The sequence below is a fragment of the Lipotes vexillifer genome, unplaced genomic scaffold (assembly GCF_000442215.2).
Source record: "Lipotes vexillifer unplaced genomic scaffold, Lipotes_vexillifer_v1.1 scaffold1934, whole genome shotgun sequence".
Lineage (NCBI taxonomy): Eukaryota > Metazoa > Chordata > Mammalia > Artiodactyla > Lipotidae > Lipotes > Lipotes vexillifer.
In genome coordinates, this window is record NW_006791881.1 from 569,678 (window position 1) to 589,284 (window position 19,607).

Here is a 19,607-nt window from a genome sequence, read left to right on the forward strand (position 1 = left end):
CGGGCCTCTCACTGTTGTGGCCTCTCCCGTTGCAGAGCACAGGCTCTGGACGCACAGGCTCTGGACGCGCAGGCTCAGCGGCCATGGCTCACGGGCCTAGCAGCTCCGCGGCATGTGGGATCTTCCTGGACCGGGGCACGAACCCGTGTCCCCTATATCAGCAGGCGGACTCTCAACCACTGTGCCACCAGGGAAGCCCCTCCAATCGGATTTGAATTGTTAACATTCTGCGTTGGAATGTGTCTGGGCTTTCTGTTAACTGACTTTTTCCAGTTTTGGAAAAGCAGTGTGTTTCTTTTCTACTTAGTTTAAACCTAATTGTTTGGTTAGAAATGAAGCCCGTTGGCTTAAAAAGCATCAAAGTCTGTGCGCCGAAGAGCTCTGTTCACCTAGATGGTCAGCCCTGTTCATTAGGCCAGAGTAGAAGGAAGGTCAGACTTGTGGATGAACGGTCATATACTCTTTCAATTGGCAATAGAGATTATTTTCAGACAAATAAAGACACGTTGTGGAATTATGTGCAGCCTCTTTCTGGTAAGAAGTCAGCAGTTACCAAGAAAATGAATGTTTTAAAGACATTGTCAAAATAATACCTGTTCCTTGCAGAAAACTTGAAAAGTGCAGAAAGGTAAGGAAAATAGGAATAGTAATCCTATTGGAGTGGGGTTTTTTTTCCCCTAGTTTTATCTTGAAGTAAAAGAATGTAGGTAAAATAATAGCTGGTTAACATGTAAAAGGCTATTTACTGAGCTTAGTTCTCTAAAATGTCTATTTCAGAGACTCTTGTCATCCTTAGAGTCTAGCTTATTAAAGTTGGCTTCTTTCCTTATTTGGAAGATTTTAGGAGCCTTTTACAGTTCCTAGAGAATAATGATAGCAGTGGCCACATAAGCCAGTCTGCTTCTGGTGGGAAGTAGAAGCTTAAACTCTTCAGTGCCTTGGTGAATTGTTGGGTGTTTCCCTCTGCCTTGTATTTATAATCACAATTTATAAATGACAGTTGGGCCAAGAAGTCCCATTAAAGAATGTCATCTAATTTAGAGAGGCTGTATTTTAGAAGAAGCTATGGAGATAACTTGATGGCAAACTAAGAATTTTGGGCATTTGGTTTAAATTTAGTGTACTTCTTTATGAGGGGAGATAAAGTTTTTAAACACTTTAGGTTTCCTAAAAAATTTCAAAGTATTTATGTTCACTGTTAAAATTTTACAGTGCATATACCTAGAGTTGAGGTTCTGTCTCAATCTAAACTCATACCTGGCTTTCTGGGGTCCTGAAATCCTGTGTCCCCATTTTTACACATTTTAAAGAAAATGGTCCTTACTGTTATCGTGCGCCTGAAAGTTTTGCAAAGCAGGTGTATTGTGTAAACAGTTGAGTTAACAGTAACTCATTGTTACTGGCTTTCTAAAGAAAAAGCTGTTTGACAGGGTCCTCTTAAACCAGTGAGCTTTCTCACTGGTTTAAACGATTAAACTATTAGTTTAAACTATTAGTTTTTGTCCTCCCTGTTACGAATCAATTCTTATTTGTATGCAAAAGTGGAAATGCAATACTAATTTATCTAACTTTAATTATCAGAGGTAACACTTCTAATAAACCCCAATGCCAGGGACTTCGCTGGTGGTCCAGTGGTAAAGAATCCATCCTGCAATGCAGGGGACGCAGGTTTGATCCCTGGTCAGGGAACTAAGATCCCACATGCCGTGGGGCAACTAAGCCCATGCACCATAACTACTGAGCCTGCACACCTCAACTAGAGAGCCTGCGTGCCTCAAACTACAGAGCACTTGTGCTCTGGAGCCCGTGCGCCACAACTACAGAGCTCATGTACCCTAGAAGCCATGCACCACAACTAGAGAAGAGAAAACCTGCACACCACAACTAGAGAGGAGCTCACGTGCTGCAGTGAAGGATCCCACATACCACAATAAATATCTCGCATGCTGCAACTGAGACCCAATGCAGGCAAAAATAAAAATAAATAAATAAATATTTTTTAAAAACACTGTGAATAAAATTTACCTCTAAAAAAACAGAAACACCCCCAAAAACCCCAAATACCAGAATACCTTTTTTTGTAGGGCAGATCTAAGTCTTAGATAAGTTCACTTAAGCACAGGTTATATTTTGTTTTTAACTGTAAGTGGTGATTCTCAAGAGTATTGTAATAATAGGGGTTTTGCAGTGATCTATGGAGCTGTTCACACTAAATCTAATTTCATTTTTTATTTGTATGTTTAAAGTGCAGAAATAAGTATTTTATAAAAAAACAAACAAAAAAACACAATGGAATCCTTAGTTGTTCTGTCAAAAGGAAAGGGGGAAGGAAGCTAATATTTAGTTAAGAGAGTTAGATGGTCAAGGGGAGAGCAGACTGAAGATGTGACTGATTCCAAGATGTATGTTTTCATTATACCATAATGTCATCTTGACAGAGGGAAATTGGGGGTCTTTGCTTACTGCTTATATGTGCCAGGCCAGGGCTTCCCAAAGTCAGCTCTACTGAGGACTCATTCGTTAAAATGATCCTAGAAAACAGGTTTCTAGGCAGTTATCATAAATGCTCACATCATAAGTGTACAGTTTAATGAATTCTCACACACCCAGAAGCACCCCCCGCTCTCCACCCCATGCATCTTGCAGTCACTAGACTCCTGGAGGTAACCCCTTATCTGAATTCTAAAACCTTGTATTAGTTTTAGGCAGGCATTTAAAACTAAAACTTGACCCCTTATCTGAATTCTAAAACCTTGTATTAGTTTTAGGCAGGCATTTAAAAATAAAACTTAAAAAAATAAGTAACCCATGTAAATTATAAAAATTTAAACAAATGTTGTCAAATGCAAGTTTATGTGCCTGAAGCACAGTGAGGCCAAACAAATCGAAATGTCAGAGTTTGGAGCAGGGAAAGGTTTACTGCAGGGCCAAGCAAGGAGATTGGGTGGCTTGTATTTAAAAAACCCAAACTCCCTGATGGTTTTTGGAAAAAAGTTTTTAATAGGCAAAACTTGGGGTGAGGGCTGCAGGGTGTGTGGCTTTCTTCTGATTGGTTGGTAGTGAGGTAACAGGGTGGTGTCCAGGAATCTTGTGCTCAGCCTGAAGTTACTATCCTCCACCTGTTTGGGGGCCTTAGTTCCTGCAGAAGAACTCAAGAGATGTGTTATATATATTCCTTGAGGAGGAACCAGTACTCTGCACTATTGTTTCTTGACTGCTCCACCTTTGTTTCTGCATTCCCTCCCTTCTCTAATTACTGTTTGAATCGGCCCTTTGGTACTCAGGAAAGGTCTAGGAGCCTGAAGCTTTTTTCTACAAAGAAGAAAACGGGGTGGGAGGGGTGTTTGGAAGTGTTTTTGTATCCAGGAGGGCCCCACAGACAGGGTCCTGCTCAGTTTCACCATTGAGAGAAATAGGAAGGGAAGTAAAATCTCTCCCTCTTTCATCCCACTCCCTGAAGGTAATCACTGAGTTCCAAAGTTTATTCTGTACATATTCAGAAGTACATATCTATGTTATATATCTTTACAAAATATGAAGTTCAGTTGTATAAAACTGTTTGCAGGACTTCCCCGGTGGCGCAGTGGTTAAGAATCCACCTGCCGGGCTTCCCTGGTGGCGCAGTGGTTAAGAGTCTGCCTGCCAATGCAGGGGACATGGCTTCGAGCCCTGGTCTAGTAAGATCCCACATGCCATGGAGCAACTAAGCCCGTGCGCCACAACTACTAAGCTGCGCTCTAGAGTCCATGAGCCCCAACTACTGAAGCCCTCATGCCTAGAGCCTGTGCTCCACAGCAAGAGAAGCTACTGCACTGAGAAGCCTGCGCACCTCAACGAAGAGTAGCCCGCACTCACCACAACTAGAGAAAGCCCGTGTGCAGCAACAAAGACCCAACTCAGCCAAAAATAAATAAATAAGGAAGGAGGGAATCCATCTGCCAATGCAGGGGACACGGGTTCGATCCCTGGTCCGGGAAGATCCCACATGCTGCGGAGCAACTAATAATCCCGTGCACCACAGCTACTGAGCCCGCTAGCCACAACTACTGAGCCCACGCTCCTAGAGCCCATGCCCCACAACAAGAGAAGCCACTGCAATGAGAAGCCCATGCACCGCAATGAAGAGTAGTCCCGGCTTCCCACAACTAGAGAAAGCCTGCCTGTAGCAACGAAGACCCAGTGCAGCCAAAAATTGATTAATTTTTTTAAAAAAACTGTTTGCCATCTGTTCCTTTAAGATGTTGAAGATATTTTTCCATGTCAACACATGTAGACTCAACTTCTTTAACAGTTGTTTAGTGTGCCATTGTATTCCTATACAATGCTTCAGTTAGCAATTTTTTTTAAATTGGAATATATAGTTAGCAATTTCTTAACTGAGGGATATTTAAGGATATCTCTAGTTGTGTTATTTCTAGACATTCACTTTTATAAATAGTGCTGCAGTGAGCATCTTTGTGTATTTGTAGAGTGAATACCTGGAAGTGGGATTTTTTGGTCAAGGCTATGTACATAGACAGGTATTGGCAATTCCTTACCAGGAGGTCTTAACCAGTTTACGCTCAGACCCAACAGGTGTTGTCCTTGAGTAGTTTAAGACTTGGTTCAGCTGAGATTTTTATGTTTATTTTTTTAATTAAAAAAATCTAATTTTTAAAAGAGTAAATTTGATAGAAATTGTGAATATTAGAATGTACATGGACAGTTCTGTTAAGGAAGCTTTTTAAAAAAAATTTTTTTTTGGCTGTGTCAGGTCTCAGTTGCAGCACACAGGATCTTTTCATTGTGGTGCACCGGCTCTTCGTTGGGCACATGCGCTTCTCTCTAGTTGTGGCGCACAGGCTTCTCTAGTTGTGGCACACGGGCTCCAGAGCACATGGGTTCAGTAGTTGCAGCATATGGGCTCTCTAGTTGTGGGGTGCAGGCTTAGTTGCCCTGCGGCATGTGAGATCTTAGTTCTCCAACCAGGGATTGAACACACGTCCCCTGCATTGGAAGGTGGTTTCTTAACCACTGGACCACCAGGGAGGTCCCAAGGAGGCTTTTTAAATGTATTAATCTTGACTTTTGGATTTCTTTGCCTGGAAATTACCTATGAGTTCTTATCAATGTAGTTTTCTCATTGTTAAATGTTGCTGTGTTCCAACTGGATTATAAATTTTTTGAAGGCATTGTATATGTATTAATCTCCTTGTGTCTGCAGGGCCTGGCATATCTTCTTGAATATGTGGGATTTTGGGTATATGGCTGGGGGACAGATCTAATATTTTTAAGAGAACACAATATTCTCAGCCTGAATGACCTGACAGAACTATAATCCTTACATAAGGATTTCCACAGCAAAAGGCAACATTTCTTAAGTTTTCGAAGGAATGGCTTCTTCCTCACTTATGATACTAATAGCCATTGTGGCTGAGAGAGGTCTAACTTTGGCAACTTCATTAAGAAGAAGACAATTAAGAAGAAAACTAGGGATACATTCACTGCATTACTTTTATTTCTAAAGAACTATAAAACTTGTGTGTTTGCAGATCAGGGAGCAGAGAAACATGAAGGGACAGGTCAGTCCTCTGGGATCACTGATCAAGAGAAGGAGTTGTCCACCAGTGCTTTCCAGGCTTTCACAGTAAGAAGTGGTTTCTCTTAATCTGTTCCATTTTTAGTAACTGTCAAGCATGAATATTTTCACAGTAAATTTTTTAATTTATAATTTTTTTTCTGTACTAATTCAAGAGTTTAAGTTTATAGAGTAGGTTTAGGTTTAAAAATTTTTTTTTAATTTTAGAGTTTAAATATGGTGAAAGGAATGAGAGTAATTTGAGCCATTCCCAAATTTTTGTGTTTCCATAAACATATTTTAACAGTCAGTGTTGTTTTTAAGTCTCTTAAATTTAGATTTGTAGTATGTGAGTCAGTCTTTTCATTTTACTACTCTCTTCAGTTCTCTTCCTTGACTGTACTTTAAAATGGAACCCCAAAAGTTTATTGTCAAAACTAACTTTTCTGACATTAAACGATATGAAAGAAAACATTATTTGATTATCAAGTTACATACATGTAAGTGGAAGAACTTGATACTTGGGTATTCCAAGTATACTAGAAATTAAAATTTGGAGTAATTAATCATATTACCTTTCTTGGCTAGCCTTGGCTATTATACCTTGCTAGCAATATGTACTAATATATATTATATCTGATTATAATATATATTATATATAGGTATATTACATACCCGTATATGTCTGTGTGTCTTGTAGATATAATGCACATGTATCACTGTTAGAGTTTCATTTTTAGGAAATAAATATCCACAATTTTCTTTTCAGTTTTATTGAGATATAATTGGCATATCACAGTTTCTTAATTGGCATGACTCTTACTTCAACTAGTGACTTTAATTAGTATATTTAGGGGAATTATATCTGTCTTTGTAAGAATTTTTAAATAAAGATCAATGAAATATCTTTGGAAATGAATGTATAGTTCTTAAAGTTGGTATGTAATTTTGTTTGTGTGTTTTTGTTTTAGGCTGGAAATTATGATGTCTGTCTGCAACATCTTGCCTGCCTACAAGATATAAACAAAGACGATTATAAAATAATTTTGAATACAGCAGTAGCTGAGTTTTTCAAAAGTAACCAGACAACAACAGATAGTTTAAGACAGACACTTAACCAGCTGAAGAATCAGGTGATACATAAATGAATTTCATTATAAAAATATTGTGGTGCTCTCTAGATTGTGAAATAAAGTTAGTTAAGTAAAATTAATTTCACTTCCTATCTGATATTAATAGCATAATTTCTAATATAAAACATTTGTTGGTATTAATTTTATTTGTATAAAATTCTTATTCCAGGAGATGAAAGGTATGTTGTGTGATTTTATTTTCAGTTGTTTTTTTTTTTTTTTGGCTGCATTGGGTCTTTGTTGCTGCACACAGGCTTTCTCTAGTTGTGGCGAGTGGGGGCTACTCTTCGTTGCGGTGCGCAGGCTTCTTCTCATTGTTGTGGCTTCTCTTGTTGCAGAGCACAGGCTCTAGGCCCTCAGGCTTCAGTAGTTGTGGCACATGGGCTCAGTAGTTGTGGCTTGCGGGCTCTAGAACGCAGGCTCCGTAGTTGTGGCGCACGGGCTTAGTTGCTCAGTGGCATGTGGGATCTTCCCGGACCAGGGCTCGAACCCATGTCCCCTGCATTGGCAGGCGGATTCTTAACCACTGTGCCACCAGGGAAGTCTTTCTATGGGGTTTTGAACTTGAACAGAATAAGCTAATACACAAAATTTGAATGAACTTTGGAGTTTTGAGAAAGAATTAAAATAGAAATGTATGAGAAGAGAAGCTGCTGAGATTTTCTTATTTATAACCGCAAAGATCTGTTTATTAATAATAATGTCAAACTGTTTTAGCATTTTGGATTAGGAGATGATTAACTGATCAAATAGAAGATATTCTGATTTATATATGGTTTGGGACTTGCCTTGGTCATTGGGCATAACAGCATCACAAGGGTAGACCTTTGATATTCAAGAGGGCTAATAGCAGACCTTTAGTGCTTGCTGTGTAACAAGACCTTACGTAACTAAGAACCTCGTATAGGACATCTCACTTATTCTTCCCAGTAGTCCTGTGAAGTAGCTACTATATTTTTTCTCATTTTACAGATGGGAAAGCTGAGGTACAGATGGCTTGGATAAATTGTCGAAAGACACAAAGCTTTTAAGTAATAAGAGCTACATGAACCCAGTTCTGTTTGTGTTTTTAGTTACTGCTTCATGCTGTACAAGGTCTTGAGACCTTTTTGAGCCCCCGTCCTGGATTCATGAGTACCACCATACTGTGGAAGCATCACCTAAAATGTGACATGGTTAGAAATAAGAGACCCCTTCAGGCTCTTCATTATTTTATAGGAGTAAAGTAATTTTTCAACCCTATTAAAATTCGTCAATGAAAAGGAGAATAATAGCCAACATTTATTAAATGGTTATTACTTGATTCCATATTTCATATTAAGTGCTTTTTATGTCATATCTCATATAATCCTCACATTCAACCCTTGTGGTAGGTATTTGTTATCTCAATTTTTAATTTTTTTTATATTTTATTTATTTATTGGGCTGCACTGGGTCTTAGTTGTGGCATGCAGGATCTTCGTTGCAGTAGGCGGGATCTTTCCTTGTAGCACACAGGCTTTCTACTTGCAGCACATGGGCTCTCTAGTTGTGGTGCACAGGCTCCAGAGCGCACGGTCTCAGTAGTTGCAGCGTGAGGTCTTAGTTGCCCCTCGGCATGTGGGAACTTAGTTCCCCGACCAGGGATCGAACCCGTTTCCCTTGCGCTGGAAGGCTGATTCTTAACCACTGGACCAGCAGGGAAGTCCCCTATCTCAATTTTAAATTGAGGTTTAGAGGGCCTACTAATTTTAATTTTTACAGCTAGGAAGGGGAGAAGCAGGATTTGAACCAGACCTTCTGACTCTTGAGCCTGTTCTCATAATTGCCTTAGTCTTTCTAAATGTGTATGTCATCACATTACATCATTGCTCTAGTCTTATTAACCATGATTTATCTGGAGCTCCAGAATCAGAGGAAAGATGATGTTTGCTGATGTCTAGTACTTGTGCCCTACAACCCCATAGACAGTTTCTTGCAGGGAACATTAATTTGGGCTTTGAGTACAAGTTCATCCTGAAAACTTTTTTTAGAATAAGAGGCTCCTGGGGACTTCCCTGGTGGGACAGTGGTTAAGAATCCGCCTGCCAGTGTAGGGGACACGGGTTCGATCCCTGGTCCAGGAAGATCCCACATCCCACAGAGCAACTAAGCCCGTGTGCCACAACTACTGAGCCTGCTCTCTAGAGCCCGAGAGCCACAACTTACTAAGCCTGCGTACCACAACTACTGAAGCCCATGCGCCTAGAGCCCATGCTCCACTATAAGAGAAGCCACTACAATGAGAAGCCCATGCACCGCAACGAAGAGTAGCCCCCACTTGCCACAACTAGAGAAACCCCGCACGCAGCAATGGAGACCCAGTGCGTCCAAAAATAAATAAAATAATTAATTAATTTTAAAAAAAGAATGAGAGGCTCCTGCCAACTTCCTGTTAAGCCAAGACAACTGTTTTTTGAAATCCTTTCATCAGCCTTTATTTTTATTTTTTTTTTTAATTTAAGTTTTGGCTGCATTTGTTGCTGCTTGTGGGCTTTCTCCAGTTGCACCAGGCGGGGGCTACTCTTTGTTGTGGTGTGCGGGTTTCTCACTGCAGTGGCTTCTCTTGTTGCGGAGCACGTGCTCTAGGCGTGTGGCCTCAGTAGTTGCGGCACATGGGCTTAGTTGCTCCACGGCATGTGGGATCTTCCTGGACCAGGGATCAATCCCGTGTCCCCAGCATTGGTAGGTGGATTCTTAACCACTGCACCACCAGGGAAGTCCCAGCCTTTATTCTTAATAAGATTGGTTCAGTAACTAACACACACACACACACACACACACACACACCCAGTGCCTTCCAACTCTCTTGAGTTTCCTACAAGTGTTTATACTTGTGTCTCCTTGCTTTCTCTTAAATCATACTTCTGTTCAGTCACATGTTCTGGGCATAGTGACACACCTTGTCAGTCTATTCCACTTTCAGTGACTTTGTATCTCATTTAGTGAGTAGTTTTTGTTCTGGCTGGAGCAATTACTAGATTATTTTGGTGAATTATAGAAAATGTGGCAAAGTTATTCATATCATAAGTTCAACCTTTGCTAAAACCAAAACTCCTTAATTTGTCCAAAACCGCTTTTTCTGGCTGAGAATTATCCCTTCTTAGCTTATTCTCTTTTCATTGCATAACTACCTAGAAGTGTTATCTTTCTTTGGAAATTGAGTTTTCTTTATTTAAAGAGACTATTTTTAATCACTTGAAGATAGAGACTTGATAAGTGAACATTATAAAGACCCCAAACTCATTGAGATGCACATGCTATTAGCTAGCTAGGACCAATTGTTAACAATTGAATCCTCCTGTCAGGCTCACCACATGGGTGATTGAAATCTGCAGAAGTCTGATTACAAATCACTATGTATCATTAACTTTCTGTTTCTTATCATTAGCTAGACCAAGGTTGTTAAGTCCCTGTACAGTTGAACCTGGAGGTCCACAGGGGTTTGATTCCAGGGGACCCACCCCCCCACCGCGGTAGCAAAATCCACAGTTCAAGTCCCTTATATAAAATGGCATAATATTTCGATATAACCTACACACATCTTCCTATCTTCCTGTATACTTTATTTATTTATTTATTTATTTTGCGTTACACGGGCCTCTCACTGTTGTGGCCTCTCCTGTTGCGGAGCACAGGCTCCGGAAGCGCAGGCTCAGCGGCCATGGCTCACGGGCCCAGCCGCTCCGCGGCATGTGGGATCTTCCTGGACCGGGGCACGAACCCGTGTCCCCTGCATCGGCAGGTGGACTCTCAACCACTGCGCCACCAGGGAAGCCCTTCCTGTATACTTTAAATCATCTCTAGATTATTTATAATACCTAATACAATGTAAATGCTATGTAAATAGATGCCAGTGCACAGCAAATTCAAATTTTGCTTTTAGGAACTTTATGGTTTTCCCCCAAGTGTTTTCTTTTTTTTTTTTTTTGCGGTACACGGGCCTCTCACTGTTGTGGCCTCTCCCATTGCGGAGCACAGGCTCCGGATGCGTAGGCTCAGTGGCCATGGCTCACGGGCCCAGCCGCTCCACGGCATGTGGGATGTGGGATCTTCCCGGACCGGGGCACGAACCTGTGTCCCCTGCATCGGCAGGCGGATTCTCAACCACTGCGCCACCAGGGAAACCCTCCCCCAAGTGTTTTCAATCTGTGGTTCGTTGAATCCACAGATGTGGAACCTGTGGATACAGAGGGCCAACTGTATGTCAAAATTCCACTGCTTAATTTAGGAAAATGTCAGTCTTAGAATTAATTACTTAACATTCCTCAGTAATTTATTGCAGTCTTTGTGGTGGCAAAGAAAGATAAATTTTAATACAGGTAGAATTCCATTTTAATGTGTTCCATGGGATTACAGAATGGTTGTAAAACTTGATAAAAATTTAAAAGCTTATTACAGAAAGTGGGTATACAGATAGTCATTAGCTTTAAAATGCTAAGTGTTGTGACTTTTCTTCTTTTGGTATCAGATGTGGATGTTAGGGTTCTAGTAAAGCCATTAAAAGCCGATTTTCACCACCATGTGTAACAACGTGTATTTTTGTTGTTCGTTACTTTGAAAAATCTTTTTTTTTAATTGTGACAATAAAACTGGAACATAATAGGAAAATCAGGAAATATACTTCTAGCCATATGACCTCAGGCAAGATAATTAAGTTTTTTTTCGCTTGTTTCCGTATTTATAAAAAGGAAATGATAATATCTATGTCCTTGAGGTATGAGAAGGATTAAATGAGGTATTCTCTGTAAAGGGTTTAATGTAGCAGGCCTGGCACATAGTTAAATAGTATTATTTGTTAATGTTTAAATTTACTTTGGTTTTTACAAAATGGAATCAAGTTTATGTATATGTATGTACCTCATAACATCCTCATAGGAAAGGTCGTTTTGAGTTTTGCCCACTCCCTATGTAGCCTCTTGCTACGTGAGGCTGGAAAGTGGGAATCCAACTCAGAAGCCACACTGGCTTTTAGAAAGCATTGAGGATACCTTCACAGTGGCAAGGAAGAGACTCGCCTTGCCTTGGGCAAGGTACTTACTAAAGTCCCATCAGAATGTTTTACTTAGCAGAATTTTATATGAATGAAATAATTTTTAGTATGTGAGAGTAATTAAAATCTAGAGGTCCTATTAAAAATGTGGAAAATTTTAGAGTAAGAAATGTTGGCCTGTGTTCCTGTTTATTCATTTAGATTCTTTCACTTTTGCTCTTTAGTACTGTTAGAACATAATCCCTGTTGATTGTTTAATAGGTGCACTCGGCTGTTGAAGAAATGGATGGATTAGATGATGTTGAAAACAGTATGTTGTATTACAATCAAGCAGTCATTCTGTATCATCTCCGGCAGTATACAGAAGCCATATCCGTTGGTGAAAAACTTTATCAGTTCATAGAACCTTTTGGTATGTTATCTGTCAAATCAGAAATTTGCCTATCTTCTCATACCTGTGAGGGTCTCTGATACTTTGATCTAGATAATAACCTGAATCAGAATTACATGTGAGTGTTTAAAGAAAGAAAAAAAGCTGTGTCGAGTTTTCTTATTGGTTAGAAAAAATAAAAATTATATCACTTTTAGATGAATCTAGGTTTTCCTTTAATATCCCAGTTACCCCCACCCCAGTTTTTGATGATAACTGTTAGAAATGCTATTTCTAATTGAAAAGATTTACTGATTATTTTTTTCTTTGATGTTTAAACACCACCTCAGTGTACCTGATCCTTTCTTTCTTAAGTAGTATATTAAGGAAGGAGTGTTTTGGAATGTTAGGGGACAATGTAGTATTTTATTTTGTATATGCCTAATTGAAATTTTTGTGGGTAATCATAGATAGTATAGAACACAATTAGCTTTTTTGTTAACTAGCTTACAATTACTAGCCTCAAGTGAGAGTAGTAAGACAAGTAAGGGCAAAGATAGAAGAGGGAGCAAATAAAGCAGCAAAGCTGGACCCAGGAAATGTTTGAGAGGGCCGTTGGTTTCCAGCCTGCAAGCAATCAGATTTCAATTGTCTTTTTCTCCATGGCTCCTTTCTTTTAAATTCAAAACACTGGGGCGAATTCCTGATTTATAAACCCCTTATTGCTGTTATGGTCACCACAGGACGGGTGGTGGTCTGTACTTGCTCTGGTGCTTTGGGAAGGTTCCAGGGTCCCTTGTGCTGACGGCTGGCTGGAGAGCTCTCACTGTGGCTCCAGGGAGGCCTTTTCCGGTGCTCTTCTGCCCCTCAGCCCTGAGGATGCAGTGGTTGACAGACTAGGCAGGAGACATCAGTAGTGAAGGATTGTGTGCTAGGGACCAGTTCCTTTCCCCTGTAAAGCTGGAAATCAGTTATACTTCTAGGATGGCACAGATGTGCTTTTGCTAGAAAGCTGGTTTTTAGAATTTCCAGAACAGTTAATGAAATGATGTTCATCTTTACTATGGCTGAGCATAATATAGCAACCAACTAGTCAGTTTTTAGATCCACTTTTCCTCCTTCTTGGAAAACTTTTTTTTTTTTAACTTTATTACTTGGCTCTTCATACAACATAAATTTATTGAGCATACCCTATGGAGCAGACACTGTTCTAGGGTCTGAAGATAATACAGTGAATGAAATAAAGTCTTTATCCACATTAAGCTTATGTTCTAATGGCAGAGAGAGACAATACGATAAATACATATGGCGAGGTAGTTAAATGCTGCAAAGAAAGGCTAAAATTGGGTAAAGAGGATTGACTGGGGATGTTATTTTTAGATAAGGTAATTGAGGAAGGCCTGAGATAAGACAGTATTTGAGAGAGGCTTGAATGAAGAGAAGAGGTGAGCCATGCAGCTGGGGGGAAGCATCACAGCCAGAGGTAATAGTGTGTGCAGAGGCCCTGCGGTGAGCGTGGTCCTGGCAAGTGAGAGGAGCAGCAGGAGCGCCGTGGTGACTGGAGCGAGGTGGGAGCACATGGCTAGCATTTTAGCCTAGGGAAGGACTCACTGTTTTTCAGGTGTGGTGGGCAGCCCTTGGAGATGTGTGACCTTTGCACGTCAACTGCGCTGACTTTAGTTCTAAATGGATTCTACTCTGGCCGCTGTGTAAGAGCAAGAATGCAATCAGGAGGACTTGTTAGGAGGCTCTTAAGGGCTTTTGAAATGTTCAGTTCTTGATTATAGCAGCCTTCTTTTAGACCCTTTCCATTTATCTTCTCTTTTGAAAGGAAAGGAAAATAGTGTTATGTCATGTACCAGATTAACCCTCCTCTCTTCGCTGGGCTCTTCTTCCTTTGAAGTTCTTGTCTTTATATTTTCCTCTTGGCTGTTTCAATTTTCTGGTATACTCCAGTCCACACCTTGTTTCTTTTGTGTCTGTAATCACCCTGTTTCTTTTCCCCATCTCTGTGCCTAGAAAAGAAGTCTTTTTCCTAGAGTCATAGACCTTTTTAGAGTTAGAAGGAACCTCAGGATCGCCTGGTCCACCCCCTGCCTTCAGGCATGTGAAGTATCTCCCCATTTTACAGGTCAGCCAGCTGAGGTCTAAGTAGTTCAGTGATGTGCAGAGGCTGCACATCTATTAAGTAGCCAAGCAGGCACTGGAACTAGGGTTTCCTTCCACCTAAAGTAATACTCCTCATTTCATGTGCTGGTATTTGGTAGATATTTTGCCAAAGGAATTTCAGACAGTAGAATCCCTGATATGAGAGGCCTTGAGATGCCCAATAGAATGACACTGTCGCTTCCATCCACAGCTCTAGGTAATAAACATTCCTTTAAGTCAAGGCTCAGGCTTTGCTTTTAGAGCTTTTTCTGTGGGGAATGGTCTGAGATACTTGCTTCACTTTGGATTGTGACTTTTCTTTTCATGTTTTTTCCCCCCAGAAGAAAAATTTGCCCAAGCAGTGTGTTTTTTGCTCGTAGACCTGTATATATTAACCTACCAAGCTGAGAAAGCTTTACATCTTCTTGCTGTTCTAGAAAAAATGATTTCACAGGGCAACAATAACAAAAATGGAAAGAATGAGGTGAGTGTTCTGAGGTGATCAGACTAAAATGTAAAGTATGATTAATATTTATGGTTATTAAATATTATTTAACAGCTTTATTAAAATATAATTTACATATACAAAATTTATCGTTTTAAAGTGTACCATTCAGTGGTTTTTAGTATACTCACAGAATTGTGCAACTATTACCACTATATAATTTCATCACTCTGGAAAGAAACCCTGTACCTGTTAGCAGTGATTCCCTTTCCCTCCTTCCCTCAGCCTCTGGTCACCACTAGTTTACTTTTCTATCTCTGGATTTGCCTCTTGTGGATGTTTCATATAAATGCAGTCATACACTATGTGACCTTTTGTGATTGGCCTCTGGTATATTATTTTCAGTTTACCATGTGTAGCCTGTAGCATTCCTTTTTCATGTATTTCATTCCTTTTTGTGGCCAAATAATATTCCGTTACATAGATATGCCACATTTTTTAATCCATTCATCAGCTGATGAACGTTGGGTTGTTTTCCTCTTTTGGCTGTTATAAGTAATGCTTCTATGAACACTGATGTACAAATTTTTGTGGGGGCATATGTTTTCAATTCTCTTGGGTGTGTATTTAAGAGTGGAATTGCTAGATCATTTGGTAACTCTATGTTTAACTTTCGGAGGAACTACCAGACTGTTTTCCAAAGTAGCTGTACTATTTTATATTCCTACCGGCAACTTTTGAGGGTTCCAGTTTCTCCACATTCTCACTAGCCCTTACCCGTCTTTTAAAAATTGTAACCATCCTAATGGGTATGAAGTAGTACCTCATAATAGTTTTGATTTCCCTAATGACCAAGGATATATGTTCACATCTTTTCATGTGTGAGACACAGATGTGAAGATTAGAATGAAGACAACAAAATTCCATTATCTGGGAAAATTTCATCATTAAAGTTCTTCAAAAAGAGGACATATTTATGACAATTAAGCTTGACCACGTTCTGGAGACACTTGGTGTAAATTAAGAATACATCTTCGTTCTTGTGTTTTTCATTTTGCTTGTGCTTCTGGCTGCCAAGGGATGATCCTTCTTTCTTCCTCTTCCTGCTTCTTTGTTGAAAAAGGAGTGTTTGTAGAAAACAGATTATCAATACATTTCTTTCTGCCTATATAAGTTCTTGAGGTTTAAAAATAAACATTTAGCGTTACTTTTTACAAGCGTGTATATCTGAGAGTTCAGTTAAATAATCTTAGCGTTATTCCCAAACACTGTTGTGTAATAAAATATTTCGTTTTTATATTCAGTACTTGTAGTAGTTGAAGAAATATAACTCATTTCAGCAGATGCTGTGTGCTCTATGAGGTGGTACTAAGGTGACAAAAATGAAAACACTGCAGTTGTTGCTTTTCAAGGAACTCACGTCAGTGGGAAGAGAAAGATGGAGCAAAATCTGTTCATGACAAGGAGGAAGGAGGTTAAGGAACGTTTCAGAGCAGTTTGGATGTTTGATTTGAGCCTTGAAAGATGTAACAGTTCAACAAGTCAGAAGAGGAAAGATGGAGCAGGATGACCATCCTGGCAGAGTAGAGAGTACAGAAGGAGTGAGAGTGGTGTGTGGGAGGATTTCTGGTCATCTGACCTGGGGAGTACCTGAGGGATGTGATGGAGATCATTGGGGTGAGATTGGCAGTTCAAATATGGGTTAGATCGTGAAGGACTTTGAATACTTCGGCAGGTATTTAGGGTATGATGTTGTTGGCAGTGCTGATACCAGAGAAAGTTTTGTTTTGTTTTTTAATTTATTTACTTATTCGGCTGCACCGGGTCTTAGTTGCAGCACGCATTATCTTCGTTGCTACGTGCGAATTCCTAGTTGTAGCATGTGGGATCTAGTTCCCTGACCAGGAATCGAACCCAGGCACCCTGCATTGGGAGCATGGAGTCTTAGCCACTGGACCAGCAGGGAGGTCCCCAGAGAATGTTTTTAAAGAGGGAATGACATGATCTATTGTGGGTTGCAGAAAGACAATCTGAGTTCTGACCAAGTAATACCCAGGCTTTTTTTTTTCTTTTTAATAAATTTATTTATTTATTTATTTATTTATTTTTGGCTGCATTGGGTCTTCGTTGCAGTGCTCGGCCTTCTCACTGAGGTGGCTTCTCTTGTTGCGGAGCACGGGCTCTAGAGCACGTGGGCTTGAGTAGTTGTGGCACGCAGGCTCTAGAGCACAGGCTCAGCAGTTGTGGCACACGGGCTTAGTTGCTCCACCGCATGTGGGATCTTCCCAGACTAGGGATCGAACCTGTGTCCCCTGCATTGGCAGGCGGATTCTTAACCACTGTGCCACCAGGGAAGTCCAATATCCAGGCTTTTTTTTTTTTTTTTTTTGCGGTACGCGGGCCTCTCACCGTTGTGGCCTCTCCCATTGCAGAGCACAGGCTCCAGACGCGCAGGCTCAGCAGCCATGGCTCACGGGCCCAGCCGCTCCGCGGCATGTGGGATCTTCCCAGACCGGGGCACGAACGTGTGTCCCCTGCATCGGCAGGTGGACTCTCAACCACTGCGCCACCAGGGAAGCCCTATCCAGGCTTTTTAAACCTAGCCCATCACTATACTAAACTATGAGCTTCTTATAAGTAGAGTTTCTTGTCACCCACTCCAAACTATTTTTGTTTTTTAATTTTTATTGGAGTATAGTTGCTTTACAGTGTTGTGTTAGTTTCTGCTGTACCATAAAGTGAATCAGTTATACGTGTACATATATCCGCTCTTTTTTAGATTTCCTTCCCATTTAGGTCACCACAGAGCAATGAGTAGCGTTCCCTGTGCTAAACAGTAGGTTCTCATTAGTTATCTATTTTATATATAGTGGTGTATATATGTCAATCCCAGTCTCCCAATTCGTCCCACCCCCCATTCCCTGCTTGGTAACCGTAAGTTTGTTCTCTACACCTGTGACCCACTCCAAACAATTAAACCTGAATCTCTGGGACCTGGGATTCAGAATTTTGAAAATGTTCTCTAGGTGATTCAGATGAGCTCACTTGGAAATCAATGATTTCAGTTATGGTCAAAAATATTTAATTTTGGTTAACTTTGTTTCACCACCCTACAGACTGGTAATAACAGCAACAAAGATGGATCTAATCATAAAGCTGAAAGTGGAGCTCTAATAGAAGCTGCGAAGTCAAAAATACATCAGGTAGCATAAATTTTAAGAGAAGTTATATGTGACGTGTATTTACTAGTAGTTATGAATGATGAAGAATGTGATAGATCATTGAGAGCAGTAAATAATTCAAGGCATGTACGTTTATTTGGCTTTGAAGTATTACCGTTTAGAAGCACATTTATCCTTCTAAATATATTTTGCTCAAGATGATAATGCTATGTTATTTCTTTTACTTCTCTATAGAAAATTGAGAGAAATGGCCTGGGAATGTACTGGATGATAAAAACCAGTTTGTAGAATTTTAAAATTCATTGTTAGTTAGCCATATGCAGTTAAGAATTAATAGGATTTTTGCTTGGAACTCAGTTATAAATTTCATCCTGCCATGTTTTAGTTTTTAAAAGTATATTCCAAGAGTACAATAAAAATAGATTATTTAAGATAATTTTAAACTCGGTTTTGCAAGTAACTGGTATAACTGTTGTGAACAGATTGGGTTTAATTTTCTTAACTAGAAAGTAAAATTGCTTCAGCATCTGTAAATCCACTACAGTTCCTACATACTAGCGTTTTTCCTTTGACAGTATAAAGTAAGAGCGTATATCCAAATGAAGTCCCTGAAGGCATGCAAAAGGGAAATCAAGTCTGTCATGAACACAGCTGGGAATGTAAGTTTCTTCTTTGAGTTTTCTCTTTTTTTTTTCAATTAGCAGCTTTTATGTCATAAATTTTCTTATTTGGACAATAGGTATTATCAGTTTTAAATAATTTATCACAGTCTATTATAGTGTATATATACTGCCAGCTGTAACCCTTTATACTGAGTTGTGAAGTAGTGATCATACTGTGTCTATAACATCGTACTTTTCTCACTTTATAATTATAAAGTTATAATTATAACAAGCATTTCCCTTTGGTATATAGCCTTCAAAACCACCATTTTGAATAGCTATCCAGAATTCTTTGAGTGGTTTATCACAATTCACTTACTGTTATTAGACACTTTAGGATTTTTTTAGATTATACTCAAAACATTTATTAAAGATAAACAGTTTGGTTGTAGCCCAAACCTGCCCCTTCCAAATGATCTTTGGCTTGACAATACCTTCAGTTTGATTAGTGCCAGAGTACTTGAGTTATAATTACTCCTTCATTTCCCTCCACCCCATCCCTCCACTAATAAGTAATTTTTTTAAAGACAGTAGAGGGAAGAGACAGATATGTTTAGGAAAACTGTTAATTAAAAGTGTGATCATAAAGAGATATGGTTTATAGAAGGAATAGTTCAGGAAAATTGACTCTAGAAATCTCAGGCAGGATCTAGATTGGCCACTGGGTCAGTTTTACTCAAGTGATTTTTGAGAACAGTTGTAGCCTAGACCTGAAAGGTAGACTTGAGGCTAAGAGGGAAAGGCTTAAGTATAAGTGGCCAGCCAGCCGTTATCAAACCTTTTTTGGGAGAAAAGACATGATTCCCTTCCTTAAAGTATGCCATCATCAGAGGGGAAAGACAAACAGGAAAATAAATAATTGTTAGTCATACCCAAATCAGGGAAAACTTCAGGAAGAAGTTTTAGGAGAAGCAAAAGGTGGTCTGTGATCTAAAGCATGATTTTTGTAACAGCAAGATTAGCCCTTGAAAATAAGGAATTCTGTTAGGGAATTTTTCCATTCATAAAAAGACACTTTTTTCCCCCACTTGGAAAAGCATTTGATTATTTGTACTTCTTTGGGTTCTAATGGAGGTGTATTTATATCCTAAAAAATAAG

The 19,607-nt window shown here is 39.7% G+C and overlaps 1 protein-coding gene across 4 annotated transcripts in view; it reads left to right on the top strand.

Annotated features, from left to right (window-relative positions):
• CNOT10 (CCR4-NOT transcription complex subunit 10) overlaps positions 1-19,607 on the top strand; it is a 65,351-nt gene that overhangs the window by 6,531 nt on the left and 39,213 nt on the right. For 2 of the 4 annotated variants that reach the window (XM_007464921.1, XM_007464923.1), the window contains exons 2-7: positions 5,532-5,626; positions 6,529-6,690; positions 11,963-12,113; positions 14,561-14,703; positions 17,781-17,867; positions 18,422-18,505. In XM_007464921.1, the coding sequence (XP_007464983.1) occupies positions 5,532-5,626; positions 6,529-6,690; positions 11,963-12,113; positions 14,561-14,703; positions 17,781-17,867; positions 18,422-18,505 (722 nt within the window). Of the gene's footprint in view, positions 1-254; positions 535-5,531; positions 5,627-6,528; positions 6,691-11,962; positions 12,114-14,560; positions 14,704-17,780; positions 17,868-18,421; positions 18,506-19,607 lie in introns of those variants that run through there. The other 2 variants (XM_007464920.1, XM_007464922.1) reach the window with 2 other exon arrangements.